At 48.5% G+C, this 17,355-nt stretch overlaps 1 protein-coding gene across 6 annotated transcripts in view; it reads left to right on the plus strand.

Moving 5' to 3' along the window:
• Positions 1–17,355, plus strand: part of ESRRB (estrogen related receptor beta) — a 190,088-nt gene that overhangs the window by 161,712 nt on the left and 11,021 nt on the right. For all 6 annotated transcript variants that reach the window (XM_024348811.3, XM_054666160.2, XM_024348812.3 and 3 more), the window contains 2 exons: positions 9,070–9,180; positions 9,652–9,813. In XM_024348811.3, the coding sequence (XP_024204579.1) occupies positions 9,070–9,180; positions 9,652–9,813 (273 nt within the window). The remainder of the gene's footprint in view (positions 1–9,069; positions 9,181–9,651; positions 9,814–17,355) is intronic.

Below are 17,355 nucleotides of genomic sequence, written 5' to 3' on the forward strand. Positions count from 1 at the left end.
CATTCCTCAACATCTCCCTTGACCTACTGACTCAGAGCCTCTAAATGAGTAAGTCCTCAAAGTCTGTGCTGTTCAAAGGCTTCCTAGGGCATTCTGAGGTTATATGGGACTGGCGTCACAAGTTTAGGGCAAAGAAGATAGGACTTGGAGATCTGAAAATCAAGGTTCAAAATTTCCCTGTGACGTTTCTTGGCTGTGTGATCCTGAGCGAGTCGCCTGACCTTTCTGAGCTTCAGATCTTGCATGGAACTAATCATAATCATGTATATTCTTCCTCCTCAACATTGTTGGGCAGCTTAAATGAGATACGGGTATGAAATAGATTTGTAAACCATGAAGCTGCTTATTTCGTTAATAAACCAGGGATGTTGAATTTGGTGATGGGGGAAAGTTCTGGATAAGGGGAAGAGAAGGGTGTTGGTCATGAAAACCTTGCAATGCCAGTGGGGATCTTGACCTCAGACCTGGATAGTAGCTGGTGGGAGGGCAGAGGCCTTTCCCCCGCCTGCCCTGTCTGAACCTTTCCTGTTGGAAGAGAAATATGATGTGGGAAGCGCCTGGGACAGGCTTAGGGCCAGGTGCAGGGCCACGCTTTGCAGAGCTTTAGCCAGCTATTTTTAGTGCCCGGGTATAAAAGAAAGAAGCTTAAAGTGGCCCCGCTGTGGCTGACCCTGCACACTCGGCTATTTTTACTTCCGAAAGACTGGGATCTTGTCCAGCTTAGGCAGGGAAGATGAGAAGAAAGGAGGGAGGTGGAGGGAAGAAGGAATTATTTTACTTCCATTAAGAAAAATGTCAGAAGCCTGATCTTATCAAGTCAGCAAGTGGGTATCCAATCCCGGATGTGTAAGGTGCCGGCTGTGGACGCTGTGACGTGCCTGCAGTGGATTGGAGAGGCCAGCAGAGGGGGAGCCCCGCTCCCCTCCTCTCAAGGAGTTTCTGTCCCAGAGTGGCCCCGAAGCTTCTTTGCTATTTTTTTGTGCCCTGAGCTGGGAAGTGGGCTTGGCCACCACAGGCACGAGGGGCACCAGCCTGGTGACGAGGCCGGTGGAGGTGGGAGCAGTTATGACTGCAGCCAAGGGTGGAACCTCTGTTCTCAAGTTGGACAAAGGCAGCCATCAGACCCGCTGGCATATTCCAGAGAGTCCCAGTGTTGGGGCTGTGTGCCCTGGGCACAATATTTAACCTCTCTGAACCTTAATTTCTTCAGGGATTTTGTTTAATACATGTGACTGACAGTAGTTACAACTGTGGGAATGTGTTTCTCTCTTCCATGAGGAAGGCAGTTCAAGCTAGACTCTATGACTTTCAACAGGCAGATGAAAGGCAAGAAGTTACTACTGAGTGCCTACTGTGTACCAAGCACTCTGTTACGTTTCAATATTTTATGTTGTTAATTCCACTAACCTGAGAAAGGATACATATTTTTTAAAAATTTTAACAGCTTTATTGAAATATAGTTCACCCATTTAAAGTATACAGTTTGATAGCGTTTTGTATTCCTATATTTGTAAATTGTGGCAAAATATATGTCAAGTACAACTTGGCATTTTAGAAATTAAGTGTACAATTCAGTGACATCAAACACATTCACAATATTATGCAATCACCGGCCATGTACTGTGGCTCATGCCTGTAATCCCAGTATTTCGGGAGGCTGAAGAGGGTGGATTGCTTAAGCTCAGGAGTTTGAGACTAGCCTGGCCAACATGGTGAAACCCTATCTCTACAAAATATAAAAAAATTGGCCAGGTGTGGTGGCATGTACCCATAATCCCAGCTATTCAGGAGGCCGAGGCAGGAGGATCACTTGAGTCCAGGATCGTGCCACTGCACTCTAGCCTGGGTGACAAACTGCGACCGTCTCAAACAAAACAAAACAAAACAAACCATTATGTAATCACCATCAGACCAGGAGTTCAAGTCCAGCCTGGGCAACATAGTGAGATCCCCCATCTACCAAAAAAAAAAAGAAAGGAGGGGGCCAGGCACAGTGGTTCATACCTGTAATCCCAGCACTTTGGGAGGCTGAGGCAGAAGGATCGCTTGAGGTCAGGAGTTCGAGACCAGCCTGGGCAACATAGTGAGACCCCCATCTTTGCAAAAAAATTTTTAAAAAATTATCTGGGTGTCATGGCATGTGCCTATGGTCCCAGCTACATGGGAGGCTGAGGTGGAAAGATCTCTTGAAGCTGGGAGGTCAAGGATGCAGAGAGCCACCCTGGCCTATAGAGTGAGACCCTGTGTCTTAAAAAAAAATGGGGTGTGGTGGTGTACACTTGTAGTCCCAGCTCCTGGAGAGGCTGAGGCAGGAGGATCACTGGAACCCAGTAGTTTGAGGTTGCAGCGAGCTGTGATGGACTCACTGCACTGCAGCCTGGGCAACAGAGCAAGACCTTGCCTCGAAAAAAAAAAAAAAAGAAAGAAAGAAAAAGTGGAATCACATAATATTTGTCCTTTGGTGTCCTTTTGGTTTATTTTCCTTAGCGTAGTGTTTTTAAAGTGCATTCATGTTATAGCATATATCAGAACTTTATTCCTTTCTATGACTAAGTAACATTTCATGTATATACCACATTTGCTTCTCCACTCATCTGTCCACGGACACTTGGGTTGTTTCCACCTTTTGGCCATTGTGATTATGCTGCAGTGAACATTGTCCTACAGGCGTCTGTTCAGATTCCTTCTTTTTATTTTTTAAAAATTTGCTTCTTTTCCCCACACTACACAGATGTATGTTCAGATTCCTCTTTTCAGTTTTTTTGGGGGTGTATACCTAAGAGTGGGATTGCTGAATCATATGGTAATTCTGTTTAGCTTTTTGAGGAACCATCAAACTATGTTCTACATGGTTACACCATTTTACTTTTCCAGCAGCATTGTTTTTTAAGTTTTTAATTAAACTTCTTATTTTGAGATAATTGCAGATTCACATGCAGTTGTAAGAAATAATACAGAGAGATGTCATGCATCGCTTACCCAGTTTCCCCTAATGGTAACATCTTAAAAAACTACAGTACAATATCACAACCAGGATATTGACATTGATACAGTCAATTGACATTGATATGGTCAAGATGCAGAAAATCTTTAAGAGTGAAGTGGGTTTTTTTTTTTTATTAATTTTTTTTTAGATGGAGTCTCACTCTATTGCCCAGGCTGGAGTGAAATGGCGTGATCTCAGCTCAAGCTCTCCATCTGCACAGGGTCATGTATTCCAGGGATTATCAATTTTTTTCTATTCATGGAGCACTCAGAAATATTAAAATTTTGACCTGTACACATTAAGGGATTAAATGGTGTTAATGGTGGTTAAAACAAAGGATCTGTATTTATTGCAGTATTTGGAAATATGTGACACTTTACATTTGAGCATTATTAATGCTTTTTTGCATTCAGAAAAGTATCAATAAGATGATAAAATCTAATAATCCTAGACAGTAATTGTAAGTTAATTAGTATTTTAATGTGTTTCCTGAGTCTACTTTTAGATATTTTACTAATATAAGGACACAAACAATAAGGCAACTCTCATTTCAAGTTCAAGTCTTCTTGTTTATTTCCAGTTAGTGTTTGTAAGTCTTAAGCATCCTAATTTTAAAAGTAATTGCCCATTGTATCAGTCAGTGAAAATTGCTTTCTGCTGCAAGTTACGGAGAACCTGATAGCTAGCAGCGTAAGCATGGATAAATGAAGTTGGTTTTTCCACCTTACAAGAAGCCTGGAGATGCGCAGCTGCTGTATTGCACAAAGTTCTCAGCCATGGCGGCAGGGGCGCTCCAGCTCTTTCTTTCTTCTCTGGTGTTCTTTGGTGTCCTCAGACAGCCATGTCATGGCTGCAAGGTCGTTGCCACACCTGTAGGCTTCACCTTCCAGGCTGGGGCAAGAGAAAGGCAAAAGAGCTGCACTGAACATGGCTGTCCCTTTTCTCAGAAAAGCAAAACCGTTCCAGAAGTCCCGCCACGGACTTAACCTGACATCCCATTGCCGTGGTGGCACGCACCTGTGGTCCCAGCTACTCGAGAGGCTGAGGCATGAGAATGGCTTGAACCTGGGAGGTGGAGGTTGCAGTGAGCCGAGATCACACCACTGCAGTCCAGCCTGGGCCACAGAGTGAGAGTCTGTCTCAAAAACAGTAAAAAAAGGAGAAGGCCGCTTCACTTAGGTGGGGGTCCATCTTCCCCAACCCCAGGCTAGGGGTGCACAGGTCTGTGTCACAGGACCCTCCCACTCTAAATGGCCTTTAGCAAGCCCTGAGTGTGAGGCAGTGCCAGAGCAGGGGAGAAATAGAGCAAGCCTGGGTCCTGTCCTCTAAGAACCCATTGAATCGAAGAGCTGATGGGTGTAAAGGGAAACCAGCATGAGGTGGCCTGTGAGGTATCAGATGAATGTTGAAGTGCTATGGCTTGGCAGGAGGGTGGTAGAAGAGATGGCCTCACCCAGCCTATTGGAACTGCTTTCCAGCTTACCAAGCATTTTCTCATCATTAAGTCATACAATTGTCACAAAAGCGATCCATCTTGAGCAGAGTTGGTTTTACCATCGCTCCCCAGACCTGAAGATGCAGCTGAAGCCCACTTGTCCAAGGCCAAATAACCTGAAATAACCCGTAAGGGACAGAGATGGGTGTGGGACCTTCATTATCGGGCCCATGGGCTGCAGTGATTATGGGCTGTGCTTAGGGCAGGCTCAGAAAAGCAGACAGGAAGCAAGGGGAACAGACACATTTCACATCAGCTGTCAGTTTGTGCATAATTAAACCCAACAGGCTACTTTTTTTTTTTAACAGCATAACCTGATAATTGATACACGTATTGATTGGAGCCATTGACCACTATGCTGTAAAGATCAGGAGGAGAAAATTTAGAGGAGAATTTAACATTTGCTGTGCCCTGGGAGGTCATACCATGGAATGGCAAAGAGCTCGGGTCTTTTATTGGGGAAATTACTGAATCTCTCTGAGCCTCAGTTTTTCTTATTTGTAAAATGAGGATAATAGCACCTGCCTTATATTTTTGTGGGTTAAGTAGGGTAATACATACAGACAGTCCTTTACAAATTATGCTATTATCATTATTAATGTGATTTACCAAAAGCTTGGATGCAATGCTGGGGAACAGTAATAATAAGGATGATGATAATAACCATAATAATCCCATTTTCTAAGCACATGGTGCATCTTGGGTACCATGACAGACTTTGGGGCAGGACTGTGAGCCACCCCTGGCCTTAACGGGCGCCTAGTCAGTAAGGGAAGCCCAGTGTGCTCTGGGAGCCCATGAAGAAGCCCCCAGCCCGGCATGGGGATGAGGAGGACAGAGGTACATCCACCCCTGTATTCATCAAGTCTTTCCTGAACATCCATGAAAGGTCAGGCCCTATATCAGGACGCAGAACATCCCAGATGGAGACATCGGCAGAGGTGGTGGCTGCCCATCTCCTTGCCTTACCAAGGGACAGACACCTCTTTTTATTTTGTGTTGAGCATGCCTCACTCTGATTGACAGTTGCTTGCTGGGAAGCAGGCTGGATGGGAAGCGAGAGTTCATTCCAGTGGCGTCTAGGAGAGAAGGTCAGTAAAGTGGGGAAGGGGCTTGTCCTGGACTCAAGGAGAGTATATGTTTAAGATCCTGGCATATAGTAGGTGCTCAGTAAGTGGGGGCTCTTACTGTCTCTTATGGATGAGGTGGACCGTTTTCACTTTCGGTCCTGTCACCATTCCAAGGGGAAGCAGAGCTTGGTGGAGGGTTTGGTTTGGCCTGGATATAGTGAGCAGAGGAGGCTTCTATGTAGACATGTCACAGGATAGAGTCAGAAAGCTTTTCTAGACAGGGAACGTTTCCCAAAAGACTTTTACAGGAAGAATCATCCTTCCTGTGTTTGTGTCTGCTCCTTATGCTGTCACTGAAGGGGCTTGCAGGGGGTGAGGGAGCAAATGTGAGCCAAAGTGCTAGCAGCACATAGGTTCAGGTCTGGAGCTGGATGGCATCTAGCTGTCCCTTTAGGGTCCAAGGTACAGGCAGAAGTTGATGGTACAGCTGCGTTTGCTAGGATGCCTTAGTGCAGTGCTCCTCAAACTCTGTTGTCCGTGCAAATCACCTTGTCTGATTCCTCTGTGGCCAGGCCTGAGATTTTGAGGCATCTAACAAGCCTCAAATGATGGTGATGATGCTGGCCTGCAGACCACACTTGAGGAGGAAAACAGCGGAGACGGCTCCTGCCCACACCTACTCAGCATTGTCTGTGTGTGTGTGTACGTGTGCATGCGTGCGTGCGTGTGTGTGTGCGTGCTGATCTGACGCCTAGGCTTTCTTTGGCCACCAGAGTCTGCTCAGCCTGGACCTGGGAGGCAGGCAAGAAGCGCCAAAGCAGCCGGTAGCTGGGAGCCTCAGTTGCCCACAGCAGTACTGTCCTCAGGAACACATTTGTTATTGGCTTTCTTCCCTCCTTGGAAACTGCTCGCATGCACAGCCTTGTCTCAGATTCTGCTCCTGGAGAAGTCAACAACAAATGTCAGTTACAAAACCTGATCTTCTAGGCAGAAGGGGAGTTTATTGGAAGCCTATCAGGAGGCTCAAAGAGTACATTTAGAAACCAGACAAGAACCAGGAGAATCCCTGGAGAGCCCAGGAGCAGGAAACCCAGCAGCCAGGACATACTGGCCAGGGGCTGCCTACACTCTGCTGGGGAGGCGCTGCTGGTCTGATCAGTCCTCACCTTCGCTCTGTCCTTGTGCCTCCGTTTGATGGTGCACTTGGCTGAGCCTGTGTCACGGGTCCATGCCTTGACCTCCAGAGAGCAGAGAGAAGGAGAATATGTACTTCTCAGATATCCATTGAGGGGTGGGGCACAGACTTCCAACAATTTCCATATTCCCAATAGGGGAATTCCATTTTTAAAAATTTTTTAATATTTTCTTTTGAGATGGAGTCTCACTCTGTTACTCAGGCTGGAGTGCAGTGGTGCAATCTCGGCTCACTGCAACTTCCACCTCCCGGGTTCAAGCGATCCTTGTGCCTCAGCCACCCGAGTAGCTGGAATTACAGGCACGTGCCACCACACCTGGCTAATTTTTGTATTTTTGGTAGAGATGGGGTTTCGCCATGGTGGCTAGGCTGATCTTGAACTCCTGACCTCAAGGGATCCATCCGCTACGGCCTCCCAAAGTGCTGGGATTACAGGGGTGAGCCACCGCGCCTGACCAGGGGAATTACCTTTAAACAGGAAGCCTGGGTGGGCTGCTGAGTAGACTCCCCCTCTCCCCGACTAAAAAACATTTAGCACCAGGTACAAATACACCAGGTTGTGGGGTTGAAAAAGACATTGCTGACAAAAATGAGGAGTTGTGGGCTCACTCAGTGAACTCACAGCACCCTTGCCCTCCAGGGCTGGAGTCCTGAACTGAAAACACCTGGGGCAGCAGAGGGGTGGGGGGTAGTGTCCTTAGCATCCCAAAGTTCCTTTAGGGCAATGCGCACTTAAAGGAGTTTTCTCCACTCATTCAGTAAACAAAGTAATTTTGCTTTCAGTTGCTCTAGGAAACTTCCTCCTTCTCAGGGACTGAAATTTAGTAGCTGAACATCCTAACAAAGAAACAGCCAGAAAATAGCCCCAGGCATGAATGGGCTCTAAATCATCATTCCATTAAGTAACCATTGTTCTGACTTCCCCTTGCCTGTTCTGGAGAAAGGCCCGAATCCGGGGGACTGGCAGCCAACACTCTGGGGCTGAAGGATGGACAAGGCTGGGACAGGAAGGAAGATTCTGTTTCTTCTGCTCCCCATCTAGGAAGTACCAGAGTTTATTAGAAAAGGGAAAGACAGGGCCCTGAAGGTCAACTGACTGAGGCTCCGTGAGGGTGATACTCACTGCCTTTGGGGAAAAGAACAGAAGTTGAACCTGGCCTGTCGCAGCAGAGGCTGAGGTGGCAACCCAGCTTTCTTCTCTGAGGACTCTGGTCTCCGTGTCTGACTTCTTGTGTGTTTCAGTCAAGGCCCATTTCATGATCAGGAAAAGGGAGCTGTTCAGTGAGCTCAAGGTAAGGACTCCAAGAAGGAACGTTGTCTGAGGCTGGCCTGGAAGAGCCACAGCAAGAAGGCAGAAGTGGCTTCCAGGCCCCACAGGGCCCCAGCAGCATGCTTGGGGCACCTGCTCTCTGGTGCTTTTTGTGTTGGTTCATACTTTGTAACCAATTTGTTGGGATTCATCCTTGCAGGCCAGGCCACATTAGTGGGTAGCCAGTCTGAGCTGTGTGTCCACCTGAGGCCCTGTGCCTTCGATCTGCTGGTGGGGGGCATGAAATGGTACCAATGTGTCTGTCCAGGCAGCAGGAGCTGTGGGTGAGGCAGGCTTCCGGAAGGCAAGTTGGATTCAGTGACAATGACAGATCTCTCCAGGGTAAACTCTCACTCCTGGAAGTGGCTGTCTACGTGGAGTAGCCACAGCTGCTTTTGAACCTACTTTCAAGATATTTCCAGGCACTGATTTTCCAGTCCAGAGGTGGCCAGTCCAACTGTTGCATTCCCATCCCCTGGGGACTTGTGTAAAGACAGACTCTAAAGCTTTATGCTAGAACCTCAGAGAGTGGGGTCTAGAAATTGACATTTGTAATGAGTGCCTCCTCAGATGCTTCTTGTGTGAAAAGTCTGAAAACCCTTGAAGTGCCTGTGAATGACCGGGATTCCTTTCTTTTGTTGGCAAGTTAACTTAACCCTCCCTGGATTCAAAGCAGATCTAACATAGTATGACTTCTTCCGCCAACACTTGGTAGAGTGCCTTTGTTGACATAAGGAGAACCAAGGGCTGAGGGTTGCTTGGGATGAATTTCAGAAGGATGCTGAATCCAGAGAGACAGGACCAGGCCTGGGGCAACGGGATGCGCCGTTACTGTTAGACAATTATTTTAGGATTGTCCAGCCACCTGGCCTGAGGCTGGCCGTGGGGCAGCTGTCGAAGGTCATCCGAGCAAGGCCCTGAAGGACCCAGCCAGTGCTGAAATTCCAAAGTCAGTGCTTCTACCCTGGTGATGTTGAACAACTGCTGAGATCTTTTCCCTTTCCTCCCCAATAGGTGTGCGCCTTGATCGAGTGCGTGGAGGCCGTCAGAAATACAAGCGACGGCTGGACTCAGAGAGCAGCCCATACCTGAGCTTACAAATTTCTCCACCTGCTAAAAAGCCATGTGAGTGTCAGGGCAGTCCCTGCCCCTTTTGCCAGCATCTGTACCTGGAACATCAGGCATCCCTTAGGGAAACGTCATCTTCCCACCACTGGGTCATGAGACAATGTGGATCTTGGGGAGGTGACATCAGTGCCTGGCACATTTAGAACGTGGCTCCAAATGAAGCATGGTCCTGACAAGCCACAGGCCCCAATGTCCAGAACATGCTCCCCTTGCCACCCACCCAAAGTTGCTCTGCAGGTTGCTCCTGGAGAATTCATCAGGCAACTTCCCTTGGAGGGATATTTCTCAACAGCCCAGATCACCACTACCAGCAACTTCATGGAGCCAGAACAGGAGGGGAGATTATAGCCGCTTTGACCTTCCTGGAGCTCTTAGGAACCCAACTTTGCTTCCCCACCCATCTGAGCCTCCACCCCGGCCCCTTTCCTCTTTTCCCAGCATTTACCTTTCCCTCTTTGGTTGTTGCAGTGACCAAGATTGTCTCATACCTACTGGTGGCCGAGCCGGACAAGCTCTATGCCATGCCTCCCCCCGGTATGCCTGAGGGGGACATCAAGGCCCTGACCACTCTCTGTGACCTGGCAGACCGAGAGCTTGTGGTCATCATTGGCTGGGCCAAGCACATCCCAGGTGAGCATGTGGGACCAGGGGAGAGTGTGGCCAGGGACTCTCAGCCGGTATCTCCGCAGCCTACCCAATGGCTGTGCTTCTGATGCCCGGATCCTGGACCCCAGAAGGCCTGTGAAATCCTGGCAGGCCTGTTTCTCTGAGCTCCTCTTCTCTCCTTGTAGCATTGGAGAGGAACAGGTAGTTAGAAGACCCAGTGAGGCTTATACACTGCTGCAGGCTCTTCAGAATTAGTTATCATTCGAGGCGGGGCCGTGTTTGGATCTACAATCAGTGTAATATTCAAAGAACAAGTTCCTTGAGCCCTTAAAAGGGCAAAGAGTAGGGTTTTCTTGTAGACCTTATTGGAAGGATGCCGGAAAACAACAGAAGAAAGACTGACCCTCTCTTCCTATTGGAGGCAGCAGAATGGAGCAGTGAAGAGCATGGGCTTGGGAATCAGATCGGGATTCCAATTCTGGGTCTGCAGCTTACTAGCTGAGTAACCCTAGGTAGGCCACCTGACCTCTCTGTCAAATGGGAATACAAGAGTCCCCCACTTTGTGAGCTTTGATGTGAGCATGAAATGAGATCCTGTGTGTGAAGTGTTCGGCACAGTGTCTGGCATGTGCTGGCATCAGTTGCATGCCCACTATTGCCATTTGCCTGATCTCTAAGGGAGGCCTGTCTCTGGATTGGCTTCTGAGATTTTAAGGGCCTTTCTGGTGCGGAAAGTGTGTGTTACATGTTTCAGGCTGTGTGGACTTCTCTTCGCTGTGTGTGGACCCAAACCCTGCTTTCAGCCTCTCTAGGTCTGGGCAGATGGCGGGAGTTTTTTTATTTTTGTAGACACCAACACCCATGTATTCTACATTACATACACATTGGGGGCCTTTCTCTGTGCAATTTATTCCTCAACTCCTTTAAGACTCTAATAAGTTGACTCAGAGTGTGGTAGAAACATCCTTTTATCCTTCTGGTAATGACCCACCATGAACATGGGACAAGTCAGCTTCCTGTCTGTAGATCCGTTTTTGGTTTGTCATGGCTCTGAAAGGTGATTACAGCAGACGATACAGCAAAGGTGACCTAGACTTTAGATAGCAAGACCCACAATTGTTTGTTTGTTTGTTTTTTGAGACAGAGTCTTCCTCTGTTACCCAGGCTGGAGTGCAATGGCGCGATCTTGGCTCACTGCAACCTTCGCCTCCCAGGTTCAAGTGATTCTCAGGCCTCAGCCTCCCGAGTAGCTGGGATTACAGGTGCCCGCCACCACACCCAGCTAATTTTTTTGTATTTTTAGTAGAGACGGGGTTTTGCCATGTTGGCCAAGCTAGTCTCGAACTCCTGACCTCAAGTGATCTGCGCACCTCGGCCTCCCAAAGTGCTGGGATTATAGGCAAGAGCCACCATGTCTGGCCCAAGGCCCACAGTTGATTGAGGGAATAAAAAATGTCCTTCCATGTGAGACCTTACATGCCCAAGTTGCAGGAAGGAGCCTTCCCATGGACAGGGACGCACAGAGACATCAGATGGCCCAGAGGCTCTGCTGGCAGGGACTGCCTGGTGGCCCCTGGGCATTCTGACCAGGGATCTGGGCTGGTACGCCCTTACTAAGGAGCTCAACCTCTCGGGGATTACACACTCAGTAGTTTTTGAATCTGCCCAGTGCTGGTTCAGCACAGATGTGGGGTCAGGCCACTGCTTAAGACACTTCAGCCTGGATTGCTCCACTAACCCAGGGCCAAATTGGGTACGGGTACCCCTGCCCCCGCCCCACACTCCTGTTCCAGGTTGAACAGATCCTGCATCCTAGCAATGGCTCACGAGTGGCGCCTGGCGGTCCCCTGGGTCAATGCTTCCTTCTTCCACAACCCCACCCCTGCAACACCACGGAGGAAGTAGATAAGACCAGGAGACCCTGTCTCCCCTGCACTCATTTTTCTCTGTGCCTTTCCACCTCCCAGCTCCATCTCCCATCTGTGCCCAACCAAGAGGGCAGGGCTAGAGCAGAGTGAGTGCTAAAGGCATAGACTTTGGAATCAGGCAGCCTGGGCTTTCATCTCAGCTCTGTCCTTACTGGCCTTGTGCAAGATGCTGAATTTTTCGGAGCTTCAGTGTCCTTGTCTGTAAAATGGGAATCACGATAAAGCTCCTTCACGGGATTGCCGTGAGGATGCAGCGAGCTTAGTGTGTACACTGGATGAATGGCAGAGACGCTTACTAGGGCTGTTGTAGTTGCTAATAGTAATAAAAGCCTCCTTTCATGGCTTAATTTATCCTTGTCCAAAGCCGGATTCTTTTTGGTAAAAAAATAAAATAAAATAAAAACAGGGGCTCAGTTGTCCATCTTAAATGCTAATTTGCCTATTTTGCATAAATCTGCATGCTGAATTCTTTGCCTCCTGACCTTCCAGTGTTTAAAGTAAAATTAATTAGTGGAGTCTCCTGCCACTGCATGTAGACTCATACTAAGGGCAATGACACAATCAAATGCCTGATTTTTTTTTTTTTTTGAGATAGAGTCTCCGCTCTCTTGCCTAGGCTGGAGTGCAGTGGTGCGATCTCGGCTCACTGCAATCTCCTCCTAGGTTCAAGTGATTCTCTTGCCTCAGCCTTCCAAGTAGCTGGGACTACAGGCACGTGCCACCACCCCTGGCTAATTTTTTTTTCTATTTTTAGTAAAGATGGGGTTTCACCATGTTGGCCAGGCTGGTCTCAAACTCCTGACCTCAAGGGATCCACCCGCCTCAGCCTCCCAAAGTGCTGGGATTATAGGTGTGAGCCACCGTGCCTGGCCAGGTGCCTGATATTTTTAAACTAATCAACTTAATCCCATCTCAGATTAGATGGAAAATGCATCTGAAGATGGGCTCCCTCTCCCTGAAAGAGAGAGAGAGAGAAAGAAAGAGAGAGAGAGAGAGCTGGTTGAGTAGGGAGGATAAAAGCTGGGGCCCACCCTGGGGCCTGTGTTGGCTCCAGTCCATCTAGTTCCTGCACAGACAGAAAGAGGGGGACTGGCCACTGCAGGCTGCTCAGGAGTAGAGCTCTGAAGAATTTAGGCCACTGTCCTTAAACGCAAGGTACCGCATCTCACGAGAGGGCATTGCACACTTAGCTTTGCATGCACATATTGAGAAGTCACTACACATGAGGTCCCCTGATAGGAGTTGTGGCTGAGACAAGGAATTTATTTTGCCCCAAGGATCCCATTTGGAACAAGGCTGACATCCAGGGGGAACTTGGTTCACTCAGAATCCCAGCCATTGTTCAAGTCAGTCTGACATTGTCCTACCCCAAATGCAGGTTTTTTACCTTGAGTTGAATGTTCCAAGTATTGGGTTCCCCATAGGGCAAGCCCAAGTCTTCAGAGTGTCCACTTCTTATTCCATGAGATCAAGAGCTAGCAGACTTTAATAGGCAGTGGGGAATTACTTGATGAATTGCAGCCTCCTCCAAATGACCCGAGCCTGCCATCCTGCCTCCCTCGGCAGCCTCATGCCTGTGCCAGCCAGGAAAGCCTGCCCGGGGAGTTTCCACCACCCTGTCCTGCCCAGGCTCCCATGTGCAGGGCATCCCCAGAGGCCTCCTCACAAAAGTCCCTCAGCGGCGCTGCTCCCAGGTAGCCCCCGTCTGACTCAATGAAATATGAGCTGCCGAGTGACAGCAGCTGTGTCTGAAGTGGCCCCAGATCCTATAATTACATCTCCCTTTATTACCTCTGCTAATGGCCCTCCAGGTCGACAGAAACGATCATAAATTAACAGATTATGAACTCCACTTGCCACAAATTACGTGCTTTTTTTTTTTTTCCTTCAATTCTAGGAGCTTGTGGTGCCAAATCACGGATGGGGGGATGGGGAGCTTGGGGAGAGCCTGAATGTTATTAGATGAGTTGGTGCAGATAAAACAATTTTCCTGGGGCAGCAGAGCTCCAAGTGGGAGCATGAGGAGCCAGGAGCTCTGGGCAGGCCCGAGAGCCTTGAGGGGGCAGTGCCGCCTGCAGTGAGCCCGGCACAGGGACACCCCTGCACTCCCAGGGGCACGGGGCATCCCCAGACCCTCCCGGTAGCCTCTTCAGGGGCCTTTTGGTCCCAGAGTTACTAATAACTTGAGAATGAGACCCAGCCCAGCTGAGAGAGGCAGGGGTGGAAGGCGCTTTACTGAAGGGCAGAGAGGAGTGCCTGGGCTCCTTCTGGGTTTTAAATAAAAGAATCTGTGGTTTTAGTAAAGACATCAGATGGGACCAATGGGTCGAAATTAAGAGCTCCAAATTCCCCATCCTAACCTTCCTTCTGGGAATTTCCTGGGCAGATACAACCACTGTGTGAGGTGTGTGTGTGGATGGGGGTTGTGTATGTCCCCCAGTCCATGGCGCTTATACCATAACACTGCTTTACACCTGCTTTTTCCATTTAATTATACAAAATAGTAGCACTTACCTGGCAAAGCAGGGTTCTAAGTGTTCCACATGTCAGCTCATTTATTCTGAACCCCATGAGGTGAGTGCTGTTACGATTTCCATTTTACAGAAGAGGAAACCGAGGCACTGAGAGGCAGACTTGCCAGGGTCACAGCTAGTGAACAGCAGAGTTAGGAATCTGATCTCTGTGCTCATACGATTACACCCTTTTTGCCCCCTTGGGTGTCTTTCCACGTCCACACAGAGTTCTAACTTATTTGGCACATTCATTTAACTAAAAATTACATCTATATAATAATCACATGTATTACATTAGTTACCTTTTTTTTTTCTATTTTGAATCATTTCAAGCAGTGATCTAATACCCTTTTACATTTATCTCTATGTCTTTATTCATACTTTTCTTTCTAGGATAAATTTCTTTTTTTTTCTTTTTGAGCCAGGATCTCGCTTTGTCACCCAGGCTGGAATGCAGTGGCGTGATCTTGGCTCACTGGAGCTTTGACCACCTGGGTTCAAGCGATCCTCCTGCTGTAGCCTCCCAAGTAGCAGAGATCACAGGCATGCACCACCATGTCCGGCTAATTTTTAAATTATTTGTAGAGATGGGGTTTTGCCATGTTGCCCAGGCTGGCATTACACTCCTGGGCTCATGTGATCCTCCCACCTCAGCCCCCAAAGTTCTGGGATTACAGGCGTGAGCCACCGTGCCTGGCCACTAGGAGAAATTTCTAGCAGTAGAATTGCTAGGTTGAAGGGAGCAGGCCTTTTATTTTATTTTTAATTTAATTATATTTATGACTTACTTTTATTTTTAAGCATCTTAAGCACTGACTGGGTTCAGAAGCTAAATGTAGACACAAACGTATGTAACAGAAGTCTCACCTCTATCCCTGTCCCCTCCCATTCTGACCTCCTAGAAGTCACCACTTTTTCTTTCTCAATTTTCCTTCTGGTGTTTCTTTTTGCAAATACTAGAAAAGATTTGAACTATTTCAGATGTTAAAAGATGTCAAATATCTCCCCCTCCCTTCCTTGCACAAAATGAAGAAGGCTCTATCACCATTCAGCGCCTTGGAGTATACCTTTGGATTATCACAGCTATTTTCAGGGCTTTTTGAAAATGTTCAGGGAGGAAGAGAGTGATCAGGGGCTGAGTCCAGAACTCGAAGCAGCCTATCAGAGGTTTGGGAACAGGCCTCCCGGGTACATCCTCCCATGGCAGCACAAAACTTTCCAAGTCCAGTCTCCCTCCCACCACCCAAGGGCAGGGCCTGACTCCTACAAGATAGGCAAAGGCAGCTAACCCTGAACCTGAGTCCAAAGATCTTAGAGGGTCTAACCAAGTACTGTGGGCATATTTTCTTGTCTCCTGGGAGTCAAAGCCTGTGGCATTTGTCCATTCTGTCTCTCCTTTTAGCTGCAAAGTTTTGTCGGGCAGCTTCTTTGCTGTGCCCAGTCGTGGGGGTAGGGGAAGGAACAGCTCAGTGACTGTGCACCCTGGGAACTCAGAGCTGGGATGGGCCATCCAGGGGCACCTGGGCATGTGCCTCATCAAAGGTGCCCTCACCACCCCGCTTGACAGCTCAGCCCTCAAGGCTCCCCTTCCACAAAGCCTCCCCAGACTCTTGTTTGGACCACCTTCCCCAGTGCGTGCTCTCAGAGCCCTGCATTTGCTGTAGCTCTTCTTATATTGCAACTTTGTGCTGATTTGTGCCCCTTGGTGTGTGTCTTCCCCTTCACTGTAAGCCGTTGAAGGCAGGGAGCAGTTCTGGACTGAGCACATCATTCTGTCCCCGGTGCCTAGCACAGGCCTGGCACTTAGTAGGTGCTCTGTAAGTTTTTGCTGAATGTCTCAAAGGGCAGAAAAGCATTCTAGTAACATCCTAATGATTGTACCTGCAGGATCCACTGCACAGGGGACTTTTCCCCTGCGTTTCCAGAAGCCTAGTCCTTACCTCATCCTCTCTCTCCACCACCTTCCAATTCAGTTGTCTGCTAATTTCGCCCCTGCCCTCCTCCTCCATCTCCCCTCCAGTCTGTCTGCTTTTAGACTCCCTCCCTAGAGCTGTCCAACACTCCCCCAACACACTCTCCGGTGCTGGCTGATTGGTATCTGTTAATTAATGTTGCCCAAGGCCTCTCTCCTACTCAAAGACCTGATAAGGGAAATTGGATGTCCATTTCTATCTATCTTTTATTACCTCCCAGCTCCCCCGGCCACCACAGGCAGCCACACACCCTCTCCCATGCAGGGAATCTGGACAACCCCCCCCCCCCACACACACACACACACACCCTGATCCCCTGTCACAGCCTCTCCCCTGAGAAGGTGCATCAATCAAAGCTCCCCCGTGTCAGTCGGTGTAATCACTCCTGCTCTTTTGTTGATCACCCATGGATTCCGTTAGCCAGTGGTGATCTGAGGCCCAAGTTGTATAGATCAGTCTTGGGAACTGTGATAATTCACTTGGAGAATGCTCACAGGGTAAGGGTGGTAGGGTGGTCTGCCTGGTCAGGGACCTTCAGCTCCAGGAGTGACCCCTAAGGTTCAACTGCCATGCCCTGTGTGGAAGCCAGGGAAGAAGCGGCATTTGGAGACAGGACAGCAGATGGATGGGGGAGCCACACAAGCCAAAGAGCTGGGTGGTCCAGAAGCTCAGGACCCCCCAGGCCTCCAGGCAAGTCCAGAGAGGAGAAGTGAGTGATGCCAATGGTGTGCCAACAACAACAACAATATTAATAGTAACAACAGCCACAGCCATCACCAGCACCCTAGCATGTTGAGTGCTGATGGCGCCGGGAGAGGTGCCCAGCACTTTACATGCATCTTCTCTTTTCGCCCCCACAGCACCCCACATCAGAAAGTGGCTTCCAGCCAAGGATGGGGTCTAAGTCAGCAAATGAAGTAGAAAGTCCTTCCTAGGCAAAATTACCCCTGAAAAAAATCCCTTCATGTCAGTTACCCATAGTGCATGGTGCAAACAACTTTGTGGATGCCCTTCTTTCTTTGAATAAATCCAGCATGTCCATGTTAGAACCAATCACTGAGTTTCTGTTTGAATCTCCAGTGAAGTTACTGCCTTGTGTTTGGTGGTTAAGATGCTTGAAAATCAGCTGACTTATTTATTTACTTACTCTCT

Source organism: Pan troglodytes, chromosome 15 (assembly GCF_028858775.2).
Source record: "Pan troglodytes isolate AG18354 chromosome 15, NHGRI_mPanTro3-v2.0_pri, whole genome shotgun sequence".
Taxonomy (NCBI): Eukaryota; Metazoa; Chordata; class Mammalia; order Primates; family Hominidae; genus Pan; species Pan troglodytes.